Source organism: Vulpes lagopus, chromosome 21 (assembly GCF_018345385.1).
Source record: "Vulpes lagopus strain Blue_001 chromosome 21, ASM1834538v1, whole genome shotgun sequence".
NCBI classification, from domain to species: Eukaryota; Metazoa; Chordata; class Mammalia; order Carnivora; family Canidae; genus Vulpes; species Vulpes lagopus.
Window position 1 is genome coordinate 13,966,687 of NC_054844.1, and position 16,628 is coordinate 13,983,314.

A 16,628-nucleotide genomic window follows, 5' to 3' on the forward strand; every position below is an offset into this window, starting at 1 on the left:
CCTGCTTACACTTTCACGGTCTCAAATAAAATCTTAAAAAAAGAAAAAATCCAAAATGACCTATAGACTGGTTTGACAAGACTTGCTTTAATCTGAAAGAGTAATTTCCAAGAAAAGTTTCATACACAAAGGATCTCAGAAGAGAAATCTAAAAATCCATCAAGGAATCACTTGCAAGAAAATAAAAGCCTTATCATATTATTGTACTATTTTTTTTAGGATACCACCAATTTTTGATGACATGGGATTCATGTGACAGGTATTTAAGATACAAAGTAAGAATAGGTATGTCTAGTCTAAACTCAATGCACACATTGTCTCACTGTGCGTGTGTTTCTTTGTTCATAAAATATTCATACTTTGGGCCACTGGCTAATTCACACAACTCCTTTAGCTTCAATACTCTCATCTGTAAGATGGAGAAAATATCTGTGAAAATTATTAGGATTACTGGCTAGCTGAACTAGCTATTAAAGCACTTTTTAAAGAAAATGATATCAATGTAAATTAACAATATTGAGCATTCATTTTGTCTTTTAATAATAAAAGCTCATAAAACTGACAAATTCAATAAAATAATAGTAGTCACCTTCTCTAGCTATCTAATAATTTAGACACAGTTTAAAAGAAGCTTTTCCCATCACTAAGCTCACAAAGCTCTGGAAAAGTAAATAATCCTTGAGAAGATTCATGTTCTATACAATAAATAACCTTTCAATTTCTCCAAAGCCAGTATAATCCCGAAGGAAAATAATTCTTTTCTTTATCCCTTAAAATTTAAAACTTAGTTTTAACAATATTTTCAATAAGATTCTTATTCTGTACCAGCAATGGCAGTTCCTTAAAACAGAGATTTTTAAATCCTTGCTTCTTTACTGCCCCTAACACAGATACCATATTTATATATCATCAGTAACACAGAGAATATCTTGGTGTAGAACATTTATTTATTTAGTCCACGAAACACTCAAAGTTTAGGTCAGTGGGAAATAATTTTAATCAAAGAATTGTACATTTTCTTCCCACATATCTTGCTTTGTATTAGGAAATGACATTGCGATCCATTTCACTAAAATATTACAAAATATTTACAAGAAAATATTAAAATAACTCAAACACAAAAGGCAAGATGGGGTAAAATAAACTGTTTTTTTCAGAAATCTCTACTCCAGTGCCCACTGCACACAAGAAGAGAATCAAAACAAATAAGTAACAAGATCCCCTCGATCACAAGTTTCCAAAAAATTGGAGAAGGGGAACAAACCGGATGAAAACGGTGGTATGAAAGGGAATGGATGTTAGCAGCACTGCTTCAATAACCAATTTATTCTGAATGAAATAATCCTCTCTTATATGCAATAAATTCTGAACAAGGCTAAACTTTAGGATATTCCTTGAACTGAAATTTAAAAATACCCTGACAGTGAAAGTCACTCTTTCACTAAGTTTAGTAAAAGCCTCTTTCCCCACCAACCTCTGGTATGAACAGAAACGCTCTGGCATTAAGAGCTGTCACAGTAGCCCTTCCATCTCTTTCATGAAAGCTTCATAAACATCATCCTTGGTCTGAACGGAGACAGGAACAGATGGACCAGATTTGGGAGCTGCTTTGGCAAGAGGCACAGCAGAATCATCCTCTGACTTTCTTTGGGGAGCAGCAGCAGCCCCTTTATTCTCCCGACGTACCCTTAATGCCGTGGGCACGAATCGAGTAATCTCTGCCTTGGGATTAGTGATCTGTGGCTTGGCACTGATGGTTGCTGTGGCTTTCTTCTCAATGGTGGCTGCGCTTGTATCATCCGCCTTGGGTCGCTGAATCAAGTTGGGTGGAGCACTTAAAACCCCCGGGTTGGGCAAGGGAGCTGGTGGGAAAAGCCCAGGTGGGGCAGGTCCAAGTGGAGGCACCAAAGGTGGGCGCATCATGCCAGGACGAGGTGGAGGGATGCCTAAATGAAGGAGAAAACAGGCAGGTGAACACCATGAGAAACAGAGGCTGACAATTTTTTAAACATGGGCAATTTATAGAAAACAAGCTGAAACTATGATGCTCAGGAATAGATTTTGATAGTAAGGAATATTTTATTGTGAAATAATATTCACTTTCAGTCTATACCCCTGTATTTAGGTTTTCTTCCTTTCTGAGTAATGTACTGTCTTACAATACAAAGTCAACAACACTAACTGGTTTCAAGTATGATTTCAACTCTGAAAGCCCAAGACTCTACTCTAGCTGTATACTAGACATGTTATCAAGGCCAAGGTTGGGAGTTACATTCTCATGCATTATTTACTGATTTCCACACCATTCCTCCCCTGAAAAAGGTAACCCAATGGCCAGGAAATGAAATTTTAAATATCAGAGAACATGAATGTAACTAATCATGGTATGTTACCACCAATGGAAAAGAATTCAAGTCCTTTGATGGCTCAGACAACACCACTGTCATTTACCCAAAACTGCAGATTTGATTTTCTTCAAATGCCACTTTTAAGACTGAATAAAAATGCCAAATTTCGTGGAACCTAAGATACTATTGCTTATATAGACTCATAATTATTCCAGATACCATGGAGAGTCCAAGCTGGGGAGCTTCAAAGGAGGCCTTCACATTAGACTGGGACAGTGTAATAAGCCAGAAATACACTGGTACACTATGATAAAAGCACATGGAAATGTGCCTTGTAATTTCAAACTTTAAGTTGGTACATATACTTAAAAAATATATGGAAATATATGGAATGACTTTACAATTGCCCCCTACCCCCATAAAACACACTACTCAAATGGAGAATTTAATCCCAAGTGGTCTCTGGCTGGGAAAAGCCCCTCTCAGGACAAGGAGAATCCAGTGCAAATACTCTGTGGAAGAACTCAACTTAAACCCAGGCCAAAAGCTGTTAAAAAACATCATTTTAGGATACCCTTTGACTTCAGGATATTGAGATGTGAAAATATGTCTTAGAGCAAATGAAATCTATAATAGTTAAATTTTTGTAGTAGAAATTAAAAGCTTCACCTGGAGGTGCAGGGGGAGGTAGCCTTGGTGGGGGTCCCCGAGGAGGAGGGCCAGGAGGCAGACCTGGAGGTGGACCCGGGGGAGGGCCAGGGGGTCGGCCTGGTGGTGGGCCTGGAGGCAAAAGTCGGGGTAAAGGCCCTCGGAGTCCTGGCATTCCAGGGGGCCTCAGGAATGGAGGAGCTCCTGAAAAGAGAAAAATGACAAACTAATGTAAGAGAAATACATACCAAGTCGTAACTGGTATAAAGATAACTCGAATGTGGTCTGACTTAGCATTTTAACTTGAAATCAGGTAACTTCAAAAACCGATCAAAACACAGGTGGAAAAAGAATTCACTCAACAAATATCTGAGCACCAGAGATAGAGTGCTAAACTTGTTATGGATCATTTCTCTTTATTTCCCAATACTGATAAAAAATATAACTTTTTTTAAGCACAGCTCTGCTGGGCTAGAAACTGAACAAAGAGGAAAAGATTTTTAAGTGGGTTCAAAAATAAGCTGAAAATGGAATATAAAGCAGAATGCTTTAAGCATTCCCCCTGAAACACAGGAAGATATGTAGGCAAGGATGACAGAAGATGACACAGGAGAGGTAATGTGCTTTGCACCACCAATCAAAAAGGGATGAACTCAAGCGAAGAAAACCTAACTGGCCAACTGTAGGATGAAGGACTATAAAATCATAAATTGCCAAATTCAAACTTCAAAACAAACTTCTCATTCTTGTATGCCAAAGACTATATTAATACTGATCCCCTTTGTCTCTAAAGACTGACTTCCAACAATTCCCAACCAAGGAAGGATGCCTGATAGTATTTACTGTACCCTAATCTCATTAGCTATCAATTTTGAATTGGGTCAACTTGTCATTAAAAATAACAGTACTAAAGAAAGCCCCAGGTTCAATACTCCTGTTTCTGCCTGCTAACCTCCGAGCTACAGAACCCTGCAAAGAGAAGAGCTTTGGAGGAAAAGAGGGCTGTCAGAAGTACTATGAACTGTGAACGGTGGCATAGGAATAAGTAAATTGCACTATCCTTTATCTCCTAGCGACTTATACTAGGAAAAACAAAACATCACTACTAATATATATTTTCAGAATGACTTCGTCACTCTAATCACAGGTAGACTTAGTTAATTATTCACAATATATCAGTGTTTACTTACCTGGAGGTGGTCCAGGAGGAAGGCCAGTAGGTGGTCCAGGTGGCCGTAAAGGTGGAGCAGGTGGTGGTCCAAGAGGAGGTGGTCCTGGCATGGGAGGTGCTTGTATCTGAGAAGGAGGAACAGACTGTGGGGGAGCTTGCTGCTGTGAAGAAGTAGTAGATGTGCCATCAGAAAGAGATTCCTCTTTATGCTGTTTCTGTGATTGCTTTTCTGCTTCAGAATCATCAGAATCATCTTCGTCATCATCCTCTGAAAATTCTTCTACTTCTCGTCCTTCCTCAGGGATTTCCTGACCTAGAAGAAATTTTAAACCAGGTGAAATGGGAGTTGATTCATTTTTTACAGCCTGCAAAATAGCAATGCCTGCAAACACATGCTCAATTAAGTGCTTTTTAAAAATTAACAAGTAACTAGCCTTCTTTAATAAACTACTTAGATGTGAAGGAATCAAGATAGTATTCTACTCATCTATGCTACTGGAGCAGTGAAACAAGCCTGGGCTTTAGAACAAGACAGACCTGGATTTAAATGCCAGTTTAACCACTTACTAGCTGGGTAACCTTGGGCAGCCTAGTCTCCAAATGTCTCCAAACCTTAACTTTTAAAAACAAGGATTTATTACTTACTTCAGAGTTGTTGAGACACTAAATAGGAAAATGTATGTAAAGGAAGTGGCAGGAGGAAATACCCAAAGGTGATTTCACTCTTCTTTCCCGGTCTTACCTGCCATTCGAAGCATCATGGCTTGAAGAGGAGTCAGCTCCTTCATGTTCTTCTTTTTCTTCCTTGATTTTCCAGGCATATCTGCAAATCTTACACTCAGACCTAAGGGGTAGAGGGAGAGAATAGGGTGGATTAGAACAACAAAACTCAGCAAATGTTTCCTATATAATGTGATAAAGCACTAGATAGGATGCTGCTCACTATTTGGCAGAAGTTAAGTATAGAAAACAGCCATAAAAAGAAAGTATAAGAAGGGCCAACTGGTGGTAAACATGTTATTGTGATTTAAAATCTATAAATTTCAAAAACTTAAAGAATACCATTAACATCTTTATGCCAGTAAAACTGAACACCCAGATAATAGACATTTCTTTAAAAAAATAAAAATTATAAAAATTGGCCACAGAAGTGGTAAGACTACAACATATAAAACTGAAATGGTAGTTAAAAATCTATTTTTAACCTGGCCCAAATAATTTTATAAAGAAGTTCAGCCAAACATTAAATTACAGATATTTCCTATAAAAGGGAACAGAAAAGATGGAATGCAATCCAGAACATATGAAGCTAGCAGAACCTTGATACCAAAACTAACCAATTGTAAAATACAATTGACCATTGAACACAGGTTTGAACTGAGTGGGTACTTGCACAGTGGATTTTTTGTGATATAGTACAGTACTGAGAGTGTATTTTCCTTAAAAATTCTCTACCTTACTTTATTGCAAGAATGTAGTATATAATACATGCAACAACAAAACGTGTGTTAATTGATTATTCATGTTATCAGTAAAAAATCTGGTCAACAATAGGCTATTAGTAGGCTAAACTGTGGGGGACTCAAAGTTATACACAGATTTTTGATTGTGCAGAGGGTCGGTGTTCCTAACCCCCATGTTGTTCAAGGGCCAATTTTATAACCACATTGAATCCAACAGTGCTTTAAAAGAAACACATCATAAACATATAGGGTTGGTCCCAGAAATGCAAAATAAGGTTGAACAATAGAAAAGCCATGAATAGAATTCATTACAGTACACAACTTAAAATCCATAACATCTCAACAGATGCTTATAAAATATTTATAATAAAAATTATTAGCAAACTTGGAATAGAAAGCACCTTTTTAACCTGACAAATCAGGTTATCCACTAGACACTATTAAATTAAACATCATGCTAAATGGTACAAAATTAGGAGCAGTTGGTAAACATTTACAAAGTTCCATGTGGGCAGGGCTTTAGTTTTATCTATTTTGTATTGTTGGTCTAGGAAAATTCCTTACGTGTAGTAGAAACTCAAATTTTAGTTGAATGTCAAATCACAGGATAGCCACTTTCAGCACACATCCATTGATAAATATGTAGAAGTAAAACAAGTTGGCAGAAAAAAAGAAAAATGAGGCAAAGGATCACACGATGCCAGAGAAAAATGAAGCTGCTGTGGCTCTAAGAACTCTGTACTTTCTAGTACTAGCTCCTATATAAGTCGTCTATAATTTTCGTTATGAGCTCCATCCACCCCTTTAAGACAGCTGTTTGGTTTGCAACCACGATTCTTATGAAATACCAGAGCAAGGACTTCTCATCACTTCAGATACGAACATCAGCAGTATTACAAATACATAAATATGTTGTTGTAGACTACAAAAACAATTTTGCTTTTATTTATTTTTAAAAGATCTTATTTATTTTAGAGAGAGAGCAAGCACATGTGAACGCTTGCATGTGTGAACAGGCGGCTGGCCTTGATCCCACAATCCTGAGATCATGACCTGGGCTGAAATCAAGAGTCAGATGCTTAATCCACTGAGCCATGCAGGTCCTCTGACAAAAATAATTTTAAAAGAAACTCAAAGACTACAGAGGTGTGGCAGATTATACATTTTGTATTGCTCAGTATCTATCATGATGCTTAAACTTATCTTGATGAATGCCTTAACTACTTTTTAAAAGTACACATAACTCAGTTTGATTTTATAATAATCAAATGGATATATATCATATATTATGGATACTTCCATTAAATCATGAGTCTACTTGCAGGTGTACCAGAATTATAATTATGGTCTGGTTGATGTGAGACAAAATGAACACAGAAATTTAAATGGCTCCAGATAAAAACATTTAAGTAGGGGGAAATCCCTGGATGGCTCAGCGATTTAGCATCTGCCTTTGGCCCAGGGCGTGATCCTGGAGTCCCAGGATCAAGTCCCACATTGGGTTCCCTGCATGGAGCCTGCTTCTCCCTCTGCCCGTCTCTCTCTCTCTCTCTCTCTCTCTGTCTCTGTCTCTCATGAATAAATAAATAAAACCTTAAAAAAATATTTAAGCAGACTTACCAAAAAAACCCCAATGATATGAATATAGCTTTCTCAATCAACATAGTTACGTGGTTATTCTTTTGTTCCTATACAGACCCACAAGAGCCCATCTGTATGCTGTTGAATAGCTCTTTTTCTCTCAAAGTGAACTTTATTACATAGACTTCTTTATCACATACTCTGCTTAATTTTTTTCCCCTCACAAATGTCCACTGAGGACTATGTATCAAGAACTTTTGAGTTTTTTGATATAAAGATGAATAAAACTATGACCCTTCTTTTCAAGGTGCTCCACAATTACTTTCACAGATACACTAATAAATCAGGACCTTCATCTTGTCTGCTACTATCAATACCATGAACTTTCATTTGCACATACCTGACTTCTTTTCTTCATTGTTCTCTCTCTCGTTATCATCACGGTGCACAAATTCATCCCCTTCACTTTCTCCATCTGACCTGTCAGTGTCGCTGTCATCAGTACTGTCATCATGCTTATCTTGATCCATGTCCTCAGGATATCCGTCATCTTCACTGGTGCTGGAAACATCATCATCATGACCCCGTTGAGCTGAAAAGGGAGAAGGGAGCAGGAAACAAGTAAGATGACTGGATCCTCTACTTCATGGTATACCAAAACACAGAAAACTGTGCTAACTCAGAATAGCTTCATTATTTAAAATGACTCTGTATGTAATAGTTCTTCATATAGTCTGACAATATTTCTGTTTGGTAATAGTTTTAAAATCTTTTTGATAATGTAAAATATTTTTTAAAAAGTTTAAATTTGAAAACAAATTCTACTTAGAAACTGGTACACACACACATCAGTGACTATATACAATTATGCTCTGGTGTGATAGCAATAAAAGTGAAAAAAAAAAAAAACAGGTATCCAAGGCTTAAGGAATCTCAAAAAAAAAAAGCCTAATTTAAAACACAATAAATATTTCTGTACTTCCTAATGTGTGTTGGTTTTTCTTGGGTAAATTCTATGATTTATCCATCTGTTAGTAAGTATATGTAATCATGATTTATCTCCTAAGTTCTGAGGATGGTGAACAAGATGTTAAACAGGACCAACATAAAAAAATGACAGTGGAAAAGCTGCAAGAGAAAAAGGAACAGTCACTCCTTACCAAGTTCTGGGCTATATAACATGTCTTCATCCCGCCTGCGAGGGGGAAGATCTAGGGCAAAGCCCACTTTACGGCCATACATTTGCAAGACTTGAGGAGGTGGTGGACCAGGGGGAGGACCAGGAGGTTTTCTACCAGGGGGCAAACGTGGCACACCATGTCCAAGAAGAGGAAGTATAGAAACTGCCCGTGTTGGAGGTCTGTAAAGAAAATTTTACAGTAATCACATTAACAATATTTATTTCTTCTTCTAAAATATTTTCAAGGAATTTCTTACCTCACATTTAATCAAGTAAGGCACTGCTTACATTCCCATTGCCTTTTAATTCCCACTGCAATAATTTTGGCAGTGGACAGTCAAAAGGTACTTTTAATAAATATTATTTAATTATGCTACTGCTTCCTCACCCATAGGCTGAGGTCTTTTTAAGGATGGAGGGTGGCTGGGCACCAGGAAGTGGAATGTCCTGGATCAAGATGTTGGAAGGAGCATGTGGCATATCTGGCAAGGGAATACTCTCCACTTCCACATGTTGAGCATTCTGAAACAGAGAAAAATCTTTCAATAGTATAAGAGCAACCCACAAACTCAACAGTTAAAATTCAGTATCTGCTGTTTCATAACCTGGATTTGCTTTCTACCTAACATTAAGTATCAGGAAAAACAAGAATATCAGTATTTGTCAACATTTCCAAAGTCTGTTGATGAATGGAAAGAATCTCTATCATCTTTAAAAGAAACAAAACTCAGCTGTTTTTCTCCCTTATTATTAACTTATCCTTTTGGGTTATGGTTAACTGTTAAAAGTAAAGCCATCCTTTTAAATATTCTGTATGATAAATAACACTTAATCAATTAACTTATAAATACTATATATCCAATGGTAGAGCTTGGGTTTCTAAAATTAGTCTTTGTTGGATTTCTGCCACATACTAGCTGTATGACTAAGCAAGTTCCTTGGTTTCCTTATCTGTAAAAGGGGACCTATACTACCTGCTTTGCAAAAATTATACCATTTGGTTTTTTTACATTTTTGAGACAAAATTCCCAGTGAAATTAAATTCTGAGTTTTGACAAATGCATCTAGTTCACATTTCTTCTCAATCATCCCTAACACTATCCCAAAGCAACCACCGTTACAAACGCTTTCATTCATAGATTAATTCTGCTAGTCCTACAATTTCATACAAATGGAATCCTAACTATGATAGAAATTCAACATGCTTTGAGATTTATCCATTAAATTTTTTTCTTAATTCCTGTTGTTTTGAGTATCAGTAGAGCATTTCTTTATATTGCTGAGTACATTCAATTTTATAAATATTCTAGGTTGTTTATTCATTTTCCTATTAATGGACATCTGGGCTATTTCCAGTTTTTGGCTATTACTATACTGGCAGATGGATTAATTTCTCTTGTATAAATATACATCACTAAGATTGGTTGGTTCATGAGATAGTTTGACAAGAAATTGCCATGATGAAGTTTATTTGATAGGAAACTGCCAAGAGGAAGAAGTTCATCATGACCAATTCTCCCATTAACAATTTAAAAAGCAAATCTAAATATAACATTTTAGTTTACCTCTCTAGAGAAACTTGATTACCTTGACAGCATCAAAATATTGGCTAAGTTGAGCCCTCTTCTGTTCATATTCCACTTCTAGCTTTCTCAATTCTTTGTAAATGTCCGGATTCTCTTTTTCATAGAGTCGTAGAATACGTTCAAAGGTTTCACGCAGCTTTTTACGCTTGTCTTTCAGCACCTTCTCATTTAACTGTGGTTGCTGCACTGGGTTAAACTCTGAAAGAAAAGAGCAGATACTGAGATTCAAAACAAAGAGTCACTTCATTTAGGTATCAACTAGCTATATCACTTAATAAAATCTCCTTTACGATTTTACTTATTTATTCATGAGAGACACAGAGAGAGAGAGGCAGAGACACAGGCAGAAAGAAAAGCAGGCTCTATGCAGAGGGCCCAACGTGGGACTCAATCCCAGGTCTCCAGAATCACGCTCTGGGCTGAAGGCGGTGCTAAACCGCTAAGCCACTCAGGCTGCCCCATAAAATCTCCTTATATGATAAAGCTTTTAACAGGGATTTATATCTTAAATGTTATTAAATTAAATTTTATTTAATAAAATTTTAAATTTTATTAAAAAGAAGTGCAATAGGTATTTTTTTAAATTCCACCCCTTTAAGATAGCCATTAATTTTACTTTCTAAGTCTAATGTCATCTAATTAGTTGATTTTGATCATTACTGTAAATTTTTATTACATAAAAATTACATAAAAATAAATTTTTATTTATGCTAACAACTTGCTATAGCATAGTGAGGCTTTAGCCAGACAGATTAATTATGTCACTTAATTCTGAGATCTTAGGCACTTGAATTCTCTTATGTTTAGCTTCTTCATCTGGAAAATGTGGACATGAACTACTCACAACAAAGCTTTGATGACTAAGTGATCACAAAATATCCTGTGGTGTTCAGCTTGCAGCTTAATTATTTTTATAACAGACTGATATTGTCTAACTACCATATAATTCTTTCTCTTTCCATGTGTTCAACAGGGGGCTTAATTTCAGGTCTTCTACCCCAAAAAGGATTATTAGCACAAGACTCCCGAGCTTGCCTGGTCAATTATACGTGCCTCCCTCTGTTCTTCTCACCAGTGACTGACTCAGAGATCAACTGGCACATGATTCAAGTTGAAACCATATCATTCTCTGAGACTCTGTGAATGTGAGAGTGTGACGCTCCTTTACAGGAGGGATAAAATAAACCTAGAGTTGCAACCTTGTCTCCCACCAGTTCCAAGCACATATTCTTACTTCCCATCCCAAGCAGTTCATTAGCAATATGCTGAATGAAGCTAACAAGAGAGTAGACCAGGCAGATGAACAGTCTCAATAACCATACCTATGTTTTCTAGGAAGGCTTCCCTCTGGGATTTCCCAATTATGGGAGTCAATATATGTATTTCTTCTGCCTAAACTAGTTTGCACTGAGCCCTGAACAGTATTCCCTTCTCCCTCCTTTTCCTTTTTTTTTTAAACAAATAACAAGGTTAATTATCTTCTTCCCTAAATCCTTTTAACCTAGGTGATTTATTCAGAAGAGGATAGTCTTACATCATACACTATTCTTGGTGTGATTAATGAAAGTGTTGAATGCCTCAGTTTTAATCCCAGTTTGCTACTTCCTAATAGCATGACCTTGAGAAAAGTATACAATCTCTCTGTGCCTGAGTTTCCTCATCCATAAAATAGGTTAATACACCTACCTGAAAGTTGTTTTAAGGATTAAATAGCATATGGAAAAAACTGGTGCGTAGCAAAATAAGAGCTCAATAAACCTCCATTACTACTATTATCTCCTTTTAAAACCACATAAATCAATCTGAATTTAATAGGTCATTTAATGTCTTGACACTCTAGGGATAACAATTGCCCACAGTAATATTTAAACCAGAGGCAACAAATGGGATCAGTTAGAGCTGAACTGGGAAAGATTTGGGATCAAGCAATCTGATCCAGAACTAATTATTAAATAAAACTTAATTTAGCCCAGGCTAAATGCACAAGCTACGTTACATTATTAAAAGAACCTCTAAAACCATAACCCCACATAACTGGACTTTTTTATTTTTAAAGATTATTTATTTATTTGATGGGGGAGGGGGCACAAGCTGGGGGAGCAGCAGGCAGAGGCAGAGGGAGAAGCAGGCTCCCTGCTGAGCAGAGAGCTCATTATGGGGTCCACTCCCAGGACCCTGGGATCATGACCCGAGCCAAAAGCAGATGCTTAACCGATTGAGCCACTCAGGCGCCCCTGGATTTTTTTTTCAACCCATTTAATGTATTATTGAGATCCACTGTACCTTTTTCACCTACTATCTGATCTTTGGCAAACCACTTAAACTGAGTACCTTTGAAAACAAATCTTGTCAAGATCATTTCATTATGCGAAAAAAAAAAGGAGCAGGATGCAAAACAATTAAAAATCTCATGTTCTAATATTAAAAATATTAGACGGGTTGCAATAAAATTTCCTATGGGAACATCACACAGGGAATTCTGAAGCAACTTGGAGGCAAGGATTATCTTGTGTGATTCCAGTTATGACAAAAAGTAGTGATACTGAAGATGTATGTGAAGAAACTAAGTAAAATCATTCAAAAAAATGTGAAAAAATGAGATATCCTAATGATATATATGATATTCTATAAAATTAGATTTTAAGTAGTTCACAATTTCTTCTACCACCTTACTTAGTGGGTCAAGCGTCTTATCTTCTCACTGGAAAAAATGGGGAACTGATAAATTCATGGTAGCCTAATATTTAGATTTACATGGTAGTTGCCAACATTAAAAAAATTTCAGTCGTCTCTCAACAACTAGTTCAAGCTAAATAACAGCATCCATCTTACTCTAGAGGAGATCCCCAGTGTGCAACTGCTCCCCATCATTCCATTGTTTTTCTGATGCTAAAACTAAACCCAAAGTGTCAAATGTCATCATGCTTTTCTGTTTTTCTTATATCTGTGCTGCTTTACTCATTACCTGTTTGCCTGCCTCTGTGTATCAGACTATACCTCTGCTCTAAAATCTAGCCTTTTAAAATAAACTCTTACCCATTTCATCCAATTTCTCCATGTCCCGGATAATCTGTTTGGGATCCTTCATCTTCAAAACTGCAGCTCGTACCATCATGCGTTGTTTTTTGTTCTTAGGAAAAAAAAGAGCACTGTGTTAAAAAATTGGACCTTCCTGAAATTCTACTTCAATTTGCATCAAGAATCTATTTAAATTGAGTTGAACTTCTTGATTTCTGGTCACTTGCTTCAACCACCATAACAAAGCCATGTCATTTTTGGCTCTCAAAAAAAGTTTCAACTTTAGACAAAAAGATAATCACTATTTAGTACATGTGCTTTCTAAGGCAAAGAGTTCTTTTAATTTTGTGAGATCTTTAGCAATTACTTAAAAAAATTAAGATTTTTTTTGGGCTAAATTCTAAAACTATATATACTAGAGAAAAGTTTTACAGGATTTGATGCTAACCAGTGCAATAGGAAAAGTTCAATTAAAAAGTATTAAAAATCTGTATTCTTTCAGGTATTAAAGAATGACACTAAAAAGTAAATACTGTCTTATTCTGGGAAAACACTTTGCCACAAACTCAATAGGTACATAATAAGGAAAACGAACCCACAAAGCTACTCAGAATCACATTTATTTTCACTCACTAAATCAGTAGCTTTTAACAAAGTAGTATACTTTAATAGCACACACACAAAAAAAATCCTTTCAAAGATATCTATTTAACTCAGTGGGAAAGATAATCAAATATACAATATTAGGATATCATGAGCTTATCTGTAAAGTTATTTCAGTTCAGTTTCCAAGTACAGTATTTTGGCTTAGTAAATTTTATTGTTTGTTATAAGAAGCATAAAGTATCTTTTCTGACAAATAATTGTAAACGTTGTTTTGAAATCCACTAATCCCAAATAATAAGATGTACGAAACGTCACTTAGGGGTAATAGGATGCTTCTGAAATCATACCTTCTTTAATTCTCTCTTCCGGGCTTCTTTTCCTTGAGAGAGACAGAGAAAATATAAAACTTTCAAATCCTGAACACTTGCATTTTCTCTAATTTAATACAAATAATAATTAATGTGGGAGGCTATCCTGTGCATTGCATTTAGCAGCATCTATGGCCTCTACCCACTAGATGCCAATAGCAACCTTTAATTATGTCAACCAAAATCTTAAGAGATTTTTGCTTTAAGTTTCTCAACACTAGTCTGTCCAAAATTTCAAATACAAAAAGAAAGTTTCAAGCCAATTATACTTGGCAAGTCAATCAAATTAAACATATGAGTATTAATTTTTTTGCACGTTTAAATGTTTCATCATGTGCCTACAACACTGGATAACTTTATACAACTAACTGACTCCTAGCAACGCTGATTTTATAATTAAGACATAATAGATTCTCCATTGCTTGCAATTTTTATCACTCCTCTTCTTTATCATTCCACACCAATGGACACTTACGGGCTTGGTCTGTGGGGTTCATAAATTTTCCACTCTTGGTGGATGATGTAGATCTCCGTCCCATGTTGACAATTTATATGGTTTACCTGGCTCATTAAAAAAAAACAAAAAACCCTGCAAAGACAAAGACAGAGTTTATTCTTCTGATAATTACAAAATATCTTCCTTCTTATATTACAAAATTTCTTTCTACCAATCTCTTGAAAAGTAACATTCCTTTTTTTTTTTTTTAAAGGTTTTATTTATTTATTTATTCATGAGAGACACAAAGAGAGAGAGACAGAGACATAGGCAGAGGAAGAAGCAGGCTCCCTGGGGGAGCCTGATGCAGAGACTTGATCCCAGGACCCCGGTGATCACGCCTTGAGCCAAAGGCAGATGCTCAACCACTAAGCCACCCATGTGTCCTAAAAAGTAACATTCCTTTGATTGTTAACATTTTTAATGGATCATGGACTAATTCTGAAATTGAAAAAAAAAAAATCACAAACCGCTTTAATATAGGATAAACCATGAATATGAAAAGCCAGTAGTCCTTTTCCTACACCCTCCCCTTGTTTTTATGTAGGGTGAAAGAGGAATAAAAAGGGAATGGGGTAATGATCTGGGTTCAACAACAAATGTCTCCCTTGTCTCTCCCCATGGAGAGAGAGATCTAATCTAATTCAGATTTAGTTCTAACTCACATGTAATTTTTGACTCGCAAGAGCTAACAACGTAACTAAGAGTGCAAATATTAAAAATGAAAGTATTACACGAAGAAGTGTCCAAAAACGCCAAGACATGAACTATTCTACTAGCACCTACTTGACTCCTGACTTCTATTTTTTTTTATGGTAACCGAAAGGGATGACTGTGTTTGAGGGAAAATATTTTGCAAGTCAATATTTTTATTAACCTAAGACACTGCTATTTTACTTCTTTCTCTTATTCCAATTGTTTAACTTTTTAATACTTACTCTTTTCCAATAATAAAGTTGACAAATTCACCCCCTTTAAAGTAGACTTTTAAAGGGTGTGAAAGGGACGATCATGAGGTCAATTTTTCCAGTAACCCACACAATTAATTATAATACCCTCCCTTCTTCCTTGAAGATTTTGTCAGAAAAGTTCATTGGTTAAGGCCTCTTTCAGCAAGTGCTCAAATGCCTTCATTTCTGCTAAATGCTTCAGAGCTGTTCCAGTGGCAACTAACTGACCCTGTCCAGGGTTTCCTTCTCAGAAAAAGTGGGAGAAGGTGAGAAGGTAGGCGGAAACAAGCAAAATTAATATAAATGCAGCCTCTCTTTTTTTTTTTTTTTTGATGGCCTGTGATCTTCCTTGCTGTCCTCTCTCAATTACCCCTCGGGCTACCGTTCTGACCCTCCTCTCGCACAGGTGAAACAAAAAACAGGCAAGAATTAGAAGAATTTCTACAGGAGACAATGCAGCCCTAGTCTGCACAAACCGCTTTTTGTCTAAATGAGAAACGATAAGGAAATCGCGCCACAGAACCGTGGCGGGGCGGGGGGGAACCCCTATACTGAACCGAAGAGGCCGGGGTTCAAGCGGGATTGAGCCCAGGTCCACCCAGAGAGACAACAGCACCAGCAACTGCCAAAACCACAGAGACGGTTGATCCTGACTCGAGGAACATGAAGACGTCAAATCCAAAGCAACCCGCCAACGGGCCGCCAAGAGAAGGCGCTTACCGACTCGGGCGAGCTGCGGCTTCACCGCTAGAAGCCGCACCGCTCCGGGCTCCAAGATCCCCCGGCCCCCGACCCGGGAGACCCACACCGCGGAGAGGAAGAACGGGGCGGAGGGGCCTGGTGTCCCCGAGGCAGCCGCGCAGGGCCCGGGGCCGAGACGGGAAAGAAAGATGGAGAAACGGAGTGAGACAACCCTGCACACTCACACTTCTGCTGGGTTCCTGGGACTGCGAGAAGCGGGGAGGGAACGATTCTCGGCCTCTTCCACTTCGTAGGGGCCTTCACCTCAGCCTGCCGGTCAGCCACCCAGCCACCGCCATCTTGAAACCTCGCGCCCCTCCGCCATCCTTACGTCACTTCCTATTCCTAAGGATCCAGGATCACAGCGTTTCTCGGCCCTGGGACCATAGAGAGGAACCAAGACCCCCAGGACCAGAGTCTCTTCCGCTCCACATCATACCGTATTGGTTGATTCTGTGCTAAGGGCCCGCCC

General features: G+C 37.4%; 1 protein-coding gene across 1 annotated transcript; it reads right to left on the minus strand.

Moving 5' to 3' along the window:
• Positions 1-68: 68 nt before the first annotated feature.
• WBP11 (WW domain binding protein 11) lies at positions 69-16,493 on the minus strand. The gene is made up of 12 exons (XM_041736767.1): positions 16,342-16,493; positions 14,445-14,558; positions 13,949-13,980; positions 13,014-13,107; positions 9,979-10,175; positions 8,780-8,913; positions 8,372-8,571; positions 7,612-7,803; positions 4,910-5,011; positions 4,187-4,480; positions 3,018-3,200; positions 69-1,946 (listed from the first exon to the last, which is right to left on the minus strand). The coding sequence occupies exons 2-12, from the start codon at positions 14,506-14,508 to the stop codon at positions 1,513-1,515; spliced, it is 1,926 nt and encodes a 641-aa protein (XP_041592701.1). The 5' UTR covers positions 14,509-14,558; positions 16,342-16,493; the 3' UTR covers positions 69-1,512.
• Positions 16,494-16,628: the final 135 nt, after the last annotated feature.